This window comes from Setaria italica, chromosome III (genome assembly GCF_000263155.2).
Source record: "Setaria italica strain Yugu1 chromosome III, Setaria_italica_v2.0, whole genome shotgun sequence".
In the NCBI taxonomy this organism is placed as follows: Eukaryota; Viridiplantae; Streptophyta; class Magnoliopsida; order Poales; family Poaceae; genus Setaria; species Setaria italica.
In genome coordinates, this window is record NC_028452.1 from 48884819 (window position 1) to 48899163 (window position 14345).

Sequence of the window (14345 nt, forward strand, 5' to 3'; positions counted from 1 at the left end):
TGCCTCAACCTCTGTGATGGATTCGACCATGTTGCTCTCAGCAGTAGCAGTGGCGTTCATCCACCTGTTGTTCGCCATGGTCATCCTCCACGATGGCCGGCTCGATGCCCTGTGGATGGCCATGTACCTCGCGGCCGCGCTCTTCTACGCCGCCCTCTACTTCCACAGGCTCCACGCGCTGCGCCCGGGGCTCCGCCGCCGCCTCAGGAACGCGGCCGTCGCGCTGGCCGCCTTCCTCTCCTCCTCCTTCTTCTACAACTTCACCGCCGGCTTGTCTTGGTGGACCGCCGTCGCCGTCTGGCTCGGGACTGCAACGGCGGCTTACCTCCTCTACGACGTCATTGCGCTGGACCAGGAGGAGGAGGCCGCAAGGCTTCCCGTATGAGGGATGCAGTAGTCTAAGTTCTGGTAATTTGTTGTTGTACTTTGGTCAACTTCATGTATGCTACATGATTAGCAATTGTGTTGAGGTGTTTGGAGCTTTTAATTTCCGTGGTGCATAACATGTTGCATATGTGTGTACATATGATTATGCTTTGGCTAATCAGAAGGTGCTGGAGAAAATATCTCCTGACTCATGATGTGCAAGACTATGGATTCGGCATTGCTGCCAGCGGTTTGCACTTGAGGCCTCAAAATGAGTCGTCGGAGGGTTTGCACTTGAGGCCTCAAAACCGGGAGTCGGCGGGTACGGGTTTGTCGTTTTGGGTCTCCAAATTGGGCATCAAGTTTGTTGGTTTGAGCTTTAAAACCGGGCAACGACGAGTTTGTCAACATGTTGCGTTCTCATAAAGCTTGCGTTCAGACGAAGCAATATCGTGAAAAGGTGGTGTCCATCGGATAAAGGGTTTGTTTGGTCAGCAGCCACAGCTGACCACGCCACAAGCTGTGGCACCGATTCAGACCACCACAGCCACCACAGGTTGTGGTGTGGCGGGCTGTGGCCAGCAACCAGGCGTCCCCAAAGTAACAAAATTGTTTAATGGCTTTTCGCTTTTAACCAAGGGGGTGTTTGGGTTGAGTGATTTGTGTAAGGACGTTTAGGTCTTTGATCAAACACCTATATACATGCGTGCAATGTCCTTTGGGGCACCTGTTTCGTTAAGGGTCTGACTTTCATTTGTGTGGTTGAGATGGCTTTCTTAGGGTTAAATACAAGGAAAGATGAGAGACTATTGTATTTGAATTTTTCCATTTAGAGCTTTGATTGGCCTAGTTGTGACTTGTAAATTGTAATAATACATCTTCAAGTGATACAACGATCAATTTCGTGCTCAAGTGTCGTGCTCCTCTCTATATTTGAAAAGTTTCAATTCTTTTTTTACAGGGGAGGGAGATTTCGAACCTATATATTTTTGAGTGACTTTATCTCGAGTTTGGCTGTGTTTTTGGATGAGATTCTTGGGGGCAACTTAATGCTGGGACATATGTCCTAAAAACAATCCATGCACAAGCACTTTAGAATTTGAATTTCACCCAAATCGCCCTTCTCTTGGGTTGTTTACCAAATTCTTGAAATTTGTGGTGAAAGTCTTGTTATTCTTTAGGAGATCTTTTGGGAAAACACTCGTCATGATTAGAAAAAAACTATAGTTAAAATTTCATGAATCTTGGAGGCTATTTCATTGACTTTTCATTAATTATTCTTAGATGTTGCTCAAGCTGACACGATTGGAAGCTATCGTTCAAATTTTCGTGATTTTTGAAGATTATTTGGTCTTGTTTTTCTATTTGTTTTTTATTAAACAGGAGGGGTGTGACCCCTTACTAGTTATATATTATAAATAGAAAATAAGTTTTACAGAAACAACAAAAAGGAAAGAATTACATAAAGCCATTCCTAAATTCTAGGTAAGTATTTTTTTTGCCATGTGGATAACCATAGCAAATTCCTTGATAAACACTGCTTAAACCGCCTCTAGGGAAGAAGGTTGATGGTCGAAGATCACATTGTTTCGAACTGTTCAGATCCTCTACGTCACCGCGTGCACCCACAAAACATGGGTGGGACGCTGCCTCTTTTGCCGGGGAAATCCAGGAAATAGTACTAGTTTGACATGGTGTTCAAGAAATAGCACTAGATGTATGCGAATTCAGAGAATAGCACTGGTTTTTTAGATGGATCTCCAAAACACACTGCATTTACCTTTTTCCAATCTTATATTTAACTTTGGTCCTTCTTCACTTACAAATGGACCAAATTGCCCCGTGTATCATTTTCATGATTGTTGGGTTCCAGTTTTCCGCCTCTTATGTACAGTAAAAAAGTGGAATCACGAATTTCGGATATAATAGATTTCATGTTACTTAATATACCCATTATCTCAAGGTCCACTTTATCTTACATACTAAGTTTATACTGTAAATACTCTTGGCCTCCTAGCCTCCCTGTACCAAACATCAATTCTTTGGTAATCAGAGAGAAAATGAGAAAGAGTGTTGTTTCGTGAACACTGTCGGAGACCGGTGCTATTTCCGGGATTCCCCCCTTCTTTGCCCGTTCGCCGCGGCCGCCGGTCCACCGCCTCCACCTCTCGCGCAGCCTCCGGCCTCCGCTGCTCCTCGCTTGTACCGCCGGCCGTGTCTGCGCCTGGTTCTCAATCTCAGATGCCGCACAGTAAACTAGTTCTTTATCTGGTTTCCTTTCGAACCAAGATACAGAGATAACAGAACATGCATGGCAAACAGAGTACATTCAATAGCCCGGCGTTCAGACAATCTGACGCATATGCGCCCAAGCCTGCTGCTGCGAGACTAAATCCTTGACGCCTTTCACAAGTGATGAAAGCGTCTCGTGGCGTCCAGACCCGTCAGGACAACCTCCGGTTAAGATCATGTACTCTTCCAGTTTTGCCATGGCGTTCGTGGCGTCCTCCAGTTTCTCAAGAATGTTCACCTGGCAAAAATGCGTGATGTAATGGTGGTTCATCTTCATCATCCACGTAGCCAACTTGGCAGCGGCCTTCATGATCATTAAGGAAATGTCATTCTCGCCGTCCATACAACTATTTCTAGATAATCTTTCAATACAAGTATCAACGATCTCCTTCAGCTTCTTTACCAAGACAAGGTCCTCCTCTGGAATCTCCTTGACCGCAGTAGCAAAAGCATCTGCACCAACGCCAAGATTGACACAAATCTGCATGGTGAGGCCTAAGAAGCACCCAAGAAATCTCCAAGTGTCGGCATCATCATTTGTACATTGAGTATTGCTTATAGTTTTCAGAACCTATATACCAACAGCAAAGAAAGAATTAATTACTTTTATAAATACTGGGTAACAGAAAAATGTTTCGACTTATCAAAGCAACTACATTATGAAATACTACTGAAAATTATGATACAGATACATGCTATGTTTCAGATCATTTCATTCGCATGCATCTATATTTCTCACAAAATAGACATTTCAATTTATTCAGCCTTGTCTCAGTGAGCATGAGACGTGAATGTTGTTACCTCTGGTCAGGTTGATTCTGCTCTGGACTAAACTGGAAAACAGAAGGTTAAACTGAATACTGTATTGGGGGCTACATGTTGGGACTAATCCAGTGATTAACATTTCTCGATTACAGATATTAACAATAAAAGAAATACCACATGGGAATATGGGAAACGTGAATCTGAATCTTTCATATTGAACCCAGGTACTGAAGTGCAAAAAATCTATCAAGAAATTAAAATGGTACTATGTACTTACCGTGGACAATGCACTGGAGATTGGTCTGAGGCGGTTCCTGTCATGAGATGTTCTGGAATTTGCACACAGTTGTGCTAACAATTGTGCTGTCACAGCTCTGTTCTCCTTGGAGTTTCCATCATCACTCAACATTGTGACCAGCTGCTGAAGGTCTGGGCTCCCTACCTGACTCAAGATAAGCCTTTTTCTCTTTTTCGACAATTGACCCAAAGTAAGCGTCGTGAGAATTTTCACTGCTAGTATCTTCATGTCTGTGTGGCTACTGTTGCTCAAGATCCAAAGAATGTTGCCGACTGTTCTGCTATCATCCAATATTGTACGGCGTAATTCTGTACTGCTTTCACCTGTCCTGCTGGTAAGCTTGACTAACAAACCTAAGGATGCTATCACAACCTCAACTGTTGCAGATTCACTGGCAATGGCTTTATGCAGCCCATGAGTGAGTGACGCTATTATCTTGGACACAAGATCCTTGGTGTTATACATCTCTGTGCAGTTCCCTGGGTCATCAGCAAGCTTGCAAAGAATCTGAAGGCCATGAACAATGATTTCTCCATTATCACTTTTGATGCTGACTAGAGTTTCTCCAGTTTTGTGGCTTGTCTGTGCTCTTGTTTCCATGAAGCACGCATCAAGCATAGATGATAACACGTTGGCTGCTCCAGGTATGTTACCTAGATACAGTTTGTTTGATAGCTTCTTTACGATTTTTGCTGCAAGTGTCCTGGTATCGAGATCGAGGGGGCTTTTCGAGCTTAGCAACCGAAACAGCATGCCTACCAACTGTTCAGAAGAACAAATCTGCTCAATTGCTCCAGCTCTGCGTTCTTTCCTTTCGATCACAACAACGTGTAGCACTGAGACTGCAACACCGTGGTCACCACTTTGTTCAGATTGCAGCAATTCTTCCGCAAAAGTGATTACAGTCCTATTCAAGGTGTTAACTACGCCCTTCTCGACGCAGGTGTCGAGTGTGCTAGCAATAAATCTGTTAGTTATCATCTCTTCGTTCTTGAAGTACTGACGCAATTTTTTAGCTTGTGCTGAACGACTCATAGCAACTACGAACCACATCAGGAACAACACACCTTGACTGAGCACCAGGGCGTAGAACAAGATGAGCGCTGGCTTTAGATTGGCATTGCTGGATTCAGTACTGGAGCCACCGTAACCATCGATGCTTAACAGACGCCAAATTGACAGCGTCATGCAGGCAGAGGCTGCGAAAATTGGAGCAAGAGCAATCAGTGCTGGCCCCATAGTGATTAGTCCTACAAAACCAGTCGCACTTCCGATCTGCAAAATGTTCCTTCCAAAGAAAGCTGACGCCGGAACATCGACGAAGAATTTGGCCTCGGGCGCCGAGTTGTAGCCGACGATTCTGACAACAGACCTTTAGTTAAGCTCGTGTTTTGTGCATGATTGCATTGGTATTTAATGAACCATGCATGGGATTAGGATTGTTGATATCTTATCTTACTATTACTAACCGGAGGCTCATTACGAAGCCTCCAAGCAAAGTCACCTAAGATCCTGTGTGGACACTCTAGAAAATCTTACCATTACTAATTGGAGGTTTATTTTGAAGCCTCCAAGTGAAGCCACCTAAAATTCTGAGTGGACACTCTAGAAAAAGAAAGAAAATCCCAGAAATTCTCAAAAAAAGCAAAACATCCGGCCATCAATCGGTAGACTCAAATCATCATGGACATTGGATCTATTATGTTTTCTAAAAAATTATCCATCTATGTCATTATGAAAAAAGCCTAAAGTAATCCCTAAATCTGTATCTAAATTACCCACCTATGCCGTTATATAAATTAAACTAAAATAACACCATAATCTTTATCTAAATTACCCACTTATGTTATTATAAAAAATAATTTAAAATAACCCTCTAAATTTGTAACTAAATTGCCCACCACTAATATTTAAAAAATAACTTAAAGTAACTCTTTAAATTTGCATCTATATTACCCACATATTCTATTATTAAAAATAAGATAAGGTAACTTTAAATTTAAATCCAAGTCGTCTTCATTAAAAATATACACCAATCTACATCAACATATGATTCTAAATTGTCTATTTCTTACACTATTACTCCCTTGGGTCTTTTTTACATGTCACATTAGGTTTGTCCTAAGTCAAATTTTTCCAAATTTAACCAAGTTTATATCAAAATATAAAATATCTATACTTTCAAATATATGCACTATCAAAATATATTCCATAATGAATTCAATAAAAGAAATTTAATATTATAAATGTTGCTATATTTTTCTATAAATTTGGTCAAAAATGAAAAAGTTTGACTTGGGACAAACCTAATATGACATATAAAAAAGAACGGAGGAAGTAGTATATAATATAATAATTAAGCTATATATGCATGATATATGTTACCATTTATAAATACACAAAGGAAGTGATGAGAATATAGATTTAGATTTTAAAATTATAGCTCAAACTTAGGGTTCATTAAATATATTCAAGTACAAACCTGCGATGCAAAAGTAAAAAGATAAAGATTATAAATGTGAATGAAAACGTCATAGAGTAATTACTAACTAAAATATATTACAATCGGAAGAAGTATATGTATGTATAAGTATTGTGTTATAATATTAACAAATAAGAGGTAACTTAAGCCTCAAGATAACATTTTTTAGCAATGTGGCCGCATTAATTCTCACGAGACATGCTACTAGAAAAAAATATATAAATTCTAATTTTTTAAAAAAATCAGAAGCATTGAACACCAATCATGTAAACTCTAATAATCATAGTCATTGATCTATTATATTTTCTAAAATGTTACCTGGCACTATCATTATGAAAATAACCCAACTCTAAAGTACCCAACTCTGCAATTATAAAAAGTAATATAAAGTAACCCATAATCTTCATCTAATTTACCCATGCATATCATTACAAAAGTTAACTTAAATACCATTCAAGATTTGTATCTAAGTTACACGTGTGTTGTTATTAAAAATAATCTAAAGTAAACACCTAAACCATAATCTAATTATCGTCATGTTCATCATACAGAAATATCCAAAAAGTAAACAATTATATGATTCTGAATTACCTATTTATGCATGATAGAAATATCCAAAAAGTAAATAACTGATTCTAAATTACCTATTTATGTTATTGTTAATATAGAAATACTAAGTTAATGTATATATGTGTCACCATGTAGACAATTATTTACATGTATGCGAGGAAGTGATGGAAAAATGTATAGACTAATAACTAATTAAAAAATCAATCATAACTGGATAAAAATAAATACACATCTATGAGTATTGTGTTAGAGTATTAAATAAATGAGAGAGTAGTAAGGTAAATAATTTTTATTATTAGATAGGGTCTAATTTTTAAATAATTTTCAAATATAATATTTTTTAAAAATAGTAGCCTGTGCAAGAACACGGTTGATGGACTAGTTCATTTAATTTGGAAATTTTGTTTTGTGGGGAAAAAGTAAAAAGTTCACAAAGAACATCTTCTGTAGTTTTTATGTGCAAGGGATTTTCTCCTTAAATCTTGTAATCTGGTTTCGCAGAATATAATATGTAGATGTTCACTAAAAACGAGCGTAATATGGCAGGCAAAAAGTTATGCGCGATATCCGATCGAAATCCTCCAAAAGAAAATTTGTTCCAAAATCAAGAAAAACACTAGGTCCAGGGAAGGGGAAAAAAAGAACAGCAAGGCATATATGCGAGCACGTTACCTGGCGGTTTCTACAAAGACGATAGCTGTGGTGAGCCAGAAATCCAATCTCACGAGCATGGTGGAGAATCCGCCGAGCAGCACCACTGTAGCCCAGACGAGAGCGACCGTCCCCAACCCCGACGCGAGCATCTGCAGGAACACCTCCGCCACCAGCAAGCGGTTCAGCACCAGCTCCGGTATGTCTTCCTTGTTTGCGTCCTTGGTCCAGCTCGCTTGCCGCCTGACCATGCGGGCGCCGGGCAGCCGGAGGGATTCTTTCAGAACCGCTCGCGCCGCAACCTCGGCGCCGCGCAGCAACACGAGCGCGGAGAAGCAACAACACGTAGAACTTCCTTGGTCCATGCTTGCTTTGGTGTGCTCGAGGAGAAGAGGACGCGGCCTCACGGGGAGCGAGGGCGGGCAGCGGAGCGGCCTCGCGGGGAGCGAGGGGGACAGGGGGATTCGGGGTCTCGGGGAGGTGGCGGCGGCCGCCTGGTGTGCGGGGTGCGGGATGAGACGGTGAGGGAGAAGGACGCGTGAGGGATTATCAGTGACTCTGAGTGGGATGAAGTGAAGATTACTCAATGGGTATGCCACGTTCATTGGGCGTGTTGATTGTTACTTGGACCACTGTCGTCCTTCTCGGTGGCTTTGTGTCGCCCAAACTGGAGTATGCTTTAGGTGCCTATGCTTTCTCGGTGGCTTTAGGTGACTATGCTTTTCTCTGTATTCTGGCAGTCGATGGTCCAACCTGCCTCGACAGAGACGTTGCAGCTCAATGCCGACGACGACCTCGGCGCGCTGGGGCAGAACACACTAGCAGATATATGATCCAATCCAGACAAGCAATATTGGGACTTGCTGGATGAGAGGCTCAGTTCATGAGACATGATCTAGCCAGACTGGATTGTCATATTACTGGAAAAAATGTTCGGTCGGAAGACCTTACCAAAGGAGCCTGGTGCTGTTACTCTGTCGTGGAGATGCCGGTTCATTATATAAATTTTCTGATCAGCACTCTGTCGATTTTCTGATCAAAACATATATGCTTTTGATCAGAAAATGGACAGAATGCTGATGGACTGACTCTTTTATGTATTTGGCCCTTCGTGTGTTTGTAGGTTTCTAATAATGAACCATGGAGACCGCTTCGATGCAATGCTGGAGCTGGACTGGCAGAGCTCCATGTTCCCCGTGGCAATCAACCAGTAACAATAACACTTGCTCTCGCAAATGCTAATCCAGAAGCACTGCGCAATTCATCACAAGGTCAAGATCAACAACGGCACGAGTATGAATCATTGCTCCTCTTTGTTGATGGGGGACAATTAATTCATATGCCAACCCAGTATGCCGTCCGTCAACGACTCTGACCTATTTGGTTCCTTTAGTCCAAGTGTTGGATTGTAAGCGTGTCACAGCCCATGGGCCTGCCGTATCCGGCTCCCCATGTGGTCTATATGTATACAACTGTTGCTATTGAGGAATACATCGTGCATTATACAATCTATCATGGTATCACGCGAGTCGTTCCTGCGACCTGCTTCCGCTCAACCCTAGCCGCCGCCAGGGCACCCGCTCGCCGGCTCCACCCACCCACGGCCGCCCCGCTGAGCTCCTCGCCGGCCGATCCCCTCGCCTGCCGCTGAGCTACGCTCGCCAGGCCCCTCTCCTACTCTTCCTGCCGCCGATCCCCATCGCCAGGAACCCCAATGGCCGGTGACGACGCCGCCGCCGCCGCCGCCGCTGCCGCCGAGAAGAAACGGCAAGAGGAGGCAGAGGCCCTCACCGCCAAGGAGGCGGCAAACGCCACCCTTCACGCCCAGGCGATCGCACTCCACAACATCAAGAGCGCGATCACCCTGGTGCTGGACCAGTCGTCCAACAACTACGGTCGGTGGCGGCCTCTCTTCTTGATTGTGCTCGGCAAGTACAATCTGAAGGAGCACGTCCTCACCGACATCGCCTACCCCGATCGCTCGGCATGGGCGACCATGGACAGCTGCGTCCTCACCTGGATCATCTGCACCGTCTCCAACGATCTGCAACAGTCCCTGCTGATCCGTGATCCCACTGCCCGATCTACCTGGCTGTTCCTCGAAGACGAGTTCCTCGGCCAGCGCGAATCGCGTGCACTGCTGCTGGAGGCTGAGTTCCGTTCCTTCCGGCAAGGCGATCTCTCGGTGACCGATTATTGCCGTCGCCTTGAAACAATGGCGGCATCCCTCAAGGAGTTCGGTGATCCGATCGGCGACAGGCAGCTTGTCCTCACCCTGCTACGCGGCGTCAATGGGAAGTACCGGCACATGGTGTCCAACCTGAAGATGCGCGCGCCCTTCCCCACGTTCGCCGAGGCACGCACCCTGCTGCTCCTCGAAGAGATCGACGTCAACGACGTCCACGACGACGTCACTCCCGCGCCGCCGTCGGAGACTCAGGCGCTGCTCGCGGCAAAACCACAGCCGCCACGCACTGGTTCTGGTGGTTCCGGTGTCCCGGGCAGTGGGACGGGCAACTCCAACAACTCCCGCAACCGCCGCCGGGGACGCGGCGGCAACGGCGGGACCAACAGCGGCAAGGCGGGCGCCGGCCAGGGCGCCCCTAACGGCGCTGGACAGCCTGGTGTTCGGCCAGGACAGAACCCCTGGTCCGGCACTCTCCAGCTCTGGCCACACGGCTTCGGCGGCCTTCCTGGACAGCAGCTGCAGTGCCCCCCATACATGCCGTTCGAGCAGCCCCAACCGGCCCTCCACATGGCACCGTACCACGGAGGGTACTACCAGCTCCCACCACCGCCCCCTGGCTTCAGCTATGGCCCGGTGACAGGCTCCTCGGCTTCCTCTTCGGCCGGCGCGACGCCGCAGTACGCGGCATGGAACCCCATGGCAGGTGGCTCCTTCGACCAAGCGTCCCTCGTCAACAACTTCAACACAATGACCTTGACGCCGCCGTCGACACCCACCGAGTGGTATGCTGACTCTGGTGCCGGTTCTCATATGACCGCCCACTCTGGTATTCTCTCGTCTCCTCGCTCACCCTCCTGGTCCGATCCTTCCTCTATTATTGTCGGTAATGGTGCTCTCCTGCCCATCACCTCCACTGGCTCATACTCGTTTTCTACACCACAACGCCCTCTTGTTCTAAATAATGTCTTAGTGTCCCCTAGCATTATTAAGAACTTGATCTCTGTTCGTCGGTTTACCATTGATAACAATTGCTCTATCGAGTTTGACCCATTTGGCCTCTCTGTGAAGGATCTACAAACACGGAGCGTGATCGCCAGGTGCAATAGCACGGGGGATCTATACCCATTCTTCCCGTCCACCAGCAGCAAAACACCAGTCTTCGCAGCCACCTCTACACCCACCCTGTGGCATCGTCGTCTCGGCCACCTTGGTTCAGAAGCATTGTCCAAACTTATTAGCACCCAGGCTATTTCTTGTAATAAACCCAAACATGAACATATATGTCATGCTTGCCAGTTAGGGCGCCATGTTCGCCTCCCTTTCAGTTTATCTAGCTCTCGTGCTACTCATAAATTCGATTTAATACATTGTGACCTTTGGACCTCTCCTATTGCTAGCGTGTCTGGTTACAAATATTATCTCGTAATTATTGATGATTTTTCTCACTATGCTTGGACATTTCCGCTTCGCCTCAAATCCGATACATTTGCCACTATCTCTAATTTCTTTGCCTATGTTCGTACACAGTTTGGCACCATCGTGAAGGCCGTCCAGTGCGACAACGGTCGTGAGTTTGACAACTCTTCGGCCCGCACGTTCTTCCTCTCCCATGGTGTCCTCTTTCGTATGTCGTGCCCCTACACCTCCCAGCAGAATGGTAAAGCCGAGCGCGCCCTTCGCACCATTAACAACATTGTGCGCTCGCTTTTATTTCAGGCTAGTCTTCCACCCGTCTACTGGGCTGACTCCCTCCACACTGCCACATATCTTCTAAATCGTCACCCCACTAAGACTCTTGATGGCCTGACACCATTCTATGCTCTCTACGGCACACATCCCACTTATTCACATCTTCGTGTTTTTGGGTGTGCTTGTTATCCCAATTTATCATCCACCGCACCACATAAGTTGGCTCCTCGTTCATCACTTTGTGTCTTCCTTGGCTACTCATCCGACCACAAGGGATATCGCTGCCTCGACTTACACTCCAACCGAATTATCATCTCTCGGCATGTAGTGTTCGATGAATCCATGTTTCCCTTTTCAGCGATGTCTACCTCTCCTTCGGATCTAGCCACTCTTGACTTCTTGAGCGAGGATGACTTTTCCACTATGCCCATCGGGCCTCATTCTGTGGTTGCAGGTACCTCCCCTCGTGTGCCAACCCCCCCTGGCTCACCACCACCAGCCAGTGCGCCGCTCGCTGTTGAGCATGGCTCCAGCCCGGGCGGCTCGCTGGCGCCCGCTGGAGCAGCCTCGGCAGCAGGTGGAGGAGCCACGGCTGCCACTGGCACGTTGCCACCTGCCCAGGTACCTACGGCAGCATCACCTGGAGGTGGCTCGGCTGTAGCCAGCCCGCCACCGGCTGCACCAGCGCCTTCAACTACGACAGCGACACCCTCTGCTGCCCCTGCTGACACCTCGTCGCAGGTAGCTGCCAGTAGAGGGGGGCCGCACGGCTTCTACCCTGCCCCAACTCATCGAGCCCGTGGTTAATGATCACGGCATGAGGACTCGGGGCAAGTCTGGTTTCCGCCAGCCAGTTGATCGTCTGAACCTGCACACGACGACGCTCTCGGCCGTTCCCAAGAGCTTTCGTTCCGCGCTCGCCGACCCTCACTGGAGAGCCGCGATGCAAGCAGAGTTCGACGCCCTCCTGGCAAATAACACATGGACCCTTGTGCCTCGTCCCTCTGGAGTGAACATCGTCACCGGTAAATGGATTTTTCGTCATAAATTTTTAGCTGACGGTTCTCTTGCTCGATACAAGGCAAGATGGGTTCTCAGAGGCTTCACTCAACGACCTGGTATTGACTACGAGGAGACTTTCAGTCCCGTTGTCAAACCGGCTACCATCCGCGTTGTGCTCACACTTGCTCTATCGCGTTCTTGGCCCATTCATCAGCTGGACGTCAAGAATGCATTCCTCCATGGGACTTTGACAGAGACTGTGTATTGCCAGCAGCCACCCGGATTTGTTGATCCTTCCAAGCCCGATTTTGTTTGCCGATTGAACAAGTCATTATATGGATTGAAGCAGGCTCCCCGAGCATGGCATAGTCGCTTTGCCAGTCACATCACCTCCCTTGGGTTTGTTGAGTCCAAAGCGGACACCTCCCTCTTCATATATCGGCGGGGTGCTGACACAGCCTTCTTGCTTCTCTATGTGGATGATATTGTTCTTACTGCTTCGTCACAGAGTTTCCTTCAGCGCATCATCGCAGCTATGCAACGGGAATTCTCTATGACTGACATGGGTGCTCTCCACCATTTTCTGGGTGTCTCTGTTGATCGCCGCTCAGATGAGTTGTTCCTCTCTCAGAAGCAATACATGCTGGATATTCTGGACCGTGCTGGTATGCGTGACTGCAAGCCTTGCAGTACACCTGTTGATACTCATGCAAAGCTACCTGCTGATGGTGTTCCTGTGGCTGATTCTTCACATTATCGCAGTATCGCTGGTGCCCTTCAGTATCTCACATTCACCCGTCCTGATATTGCCTATGCTGTTCAGCAAGTTTGTCTATATATGCATGATCCGAGAGAGCCTCATCTCGCTGCCATGAAGCGCATCCTGCGCTATATCCAGGGAACTTTGGAGCTTGGATTTCACCTACATCGCACCTCGCCTACTGATCTCACTGTGTACTCCGACGCCGATTGGGCTGGTTGCCCTGAGACTCGCCGATCCACTTCTGGCTATGGCGTTTTCTTGGGTGATAATTTGGTCTCATGGTCCTCCAAGCGTCAGGGAACTGTGTCTAGATCTAGTGCAGAGGCTGAGTATCGCGCTGTTGCCAATGGGGTTGCCGAGGCGTGTTGGCTACGACAGCTTCTTCTTGAACTCCATTGCCCTCTTCGACGAGCTACAGTTGTGTATTGTGACAATGTCAGTGCCGTTTATTTATCCACCAACCCCGTTCAGCATCAGCGGACCAAACATGTGGAGATTGACCTACACTTTGTTCGTGACCGCGTGGCCCTTGGAGAAGTTCGAGTTCTACATGTCCCTACTACCTCACAGTATGCCGACATCTTCACCAAAGGGCTCCCGACGTCCGTCTTTGTTGAGTTTAGGTCCAGTCTTAATGTTCGCGGTGCTCCCAGTTCCGACTGCGGGGGAGTGTTGGATTGTAAGCGTGTCACAGCCCATGGGCCTGCCGTATCCGGCTCCCCATGTGGTCTATATGTATACAACTGTTGCTATTGAGGAATACATCGTGCATTATACAATCTATCACCAAGTTTAATCCATGAACTAAAGGAGCTGTTTGGTTCCTTCAACTAAAATGAACTAAAGTCATTAAATGTTGTGAAAGAAAACTCTTCTACCCTTTCCCAACCCACCTGGCGTGCCCCTAGCGCCTAGCAGCGTGGCGCCAATTTTTCTGGCGCCAAAGCACCGCTGCCCTGCTTCCTGCTTTCTCCCTGGCGCCAAAACACCGTAGCGGCTGCTTTCCATTTTCTTCTGGTACCAATTCTTTCTGTTTTCTCCCTGGCGCCAAGAACAATTTCTGTTTTCCCTGCTCTAGCATTTCTACCGTATGTGTCAACCAGTTTGCGCATGTGACATAATTAAAATTGTGATACAGTCATAGAAATGTTCATGCACTCGGAAAAAATCGTCCATACAACATAGTTCATACACATCTATGACCTACTAAACAAACCATCGACTATCCAATCACAGAATTGATTCATGTTTTGATCTTCATCTCCATGGCATGTATTGA

At 46.6% G+C, this 14345-nt stretch overlaps 1 protein-coding gene across 1 annotated transcript; it reads right to left on the minus strand.

Moving 5' to 3' along the window:
* Positions 1-2273: 2273 nt before the first annotated feature.
* LOC101758766 lies at positions 2274-8107 on the minus strand. The gene is made up of 3 exons (XM_004963114.4): positions 7446-8107; positions 3701-5081; positions 2274-3229 (listed from the first exon to the last, which is right to left on the minus strand). The coding sequence occupies exons 1-3, from the start codon at positions 8027-8029 to the stop codon at positions 2711-2713; spliced, it is 2484 nt and encodes an 827-aa protein (XP_004963171.1). The 5' UTR covers positions 8030-8107; the 3' UTR covers positions 2274-2710.
* Positions 8108-14345: the final 6238 nt, after the last annotated feature.

Bases quoted from the DNA above. Each gene is read 5' to 3' on its own strand.
- LOC101758766 (XM_004963114.4), bottom strand. From the start codon at position 8,029: ATGAACGTGGCATACCCATTGAGTAATCTTCACTTCATCCCACTCAGA. The intron at 5,082-7,445 runs GTAACGTGCTCG...GTCTGTTGTCAG, and splicing joins GTCTTTGTAGAAACCGCCAG to AATCGTCGGCTACAACTCGG. The intron at 3,230-3,700 runs GTAAGTACATAG...GTTGGTATATAG, and splicing joins TCTCCAGTGCATTGTCCACG to GTTCTGAAAACTATAAGCAA.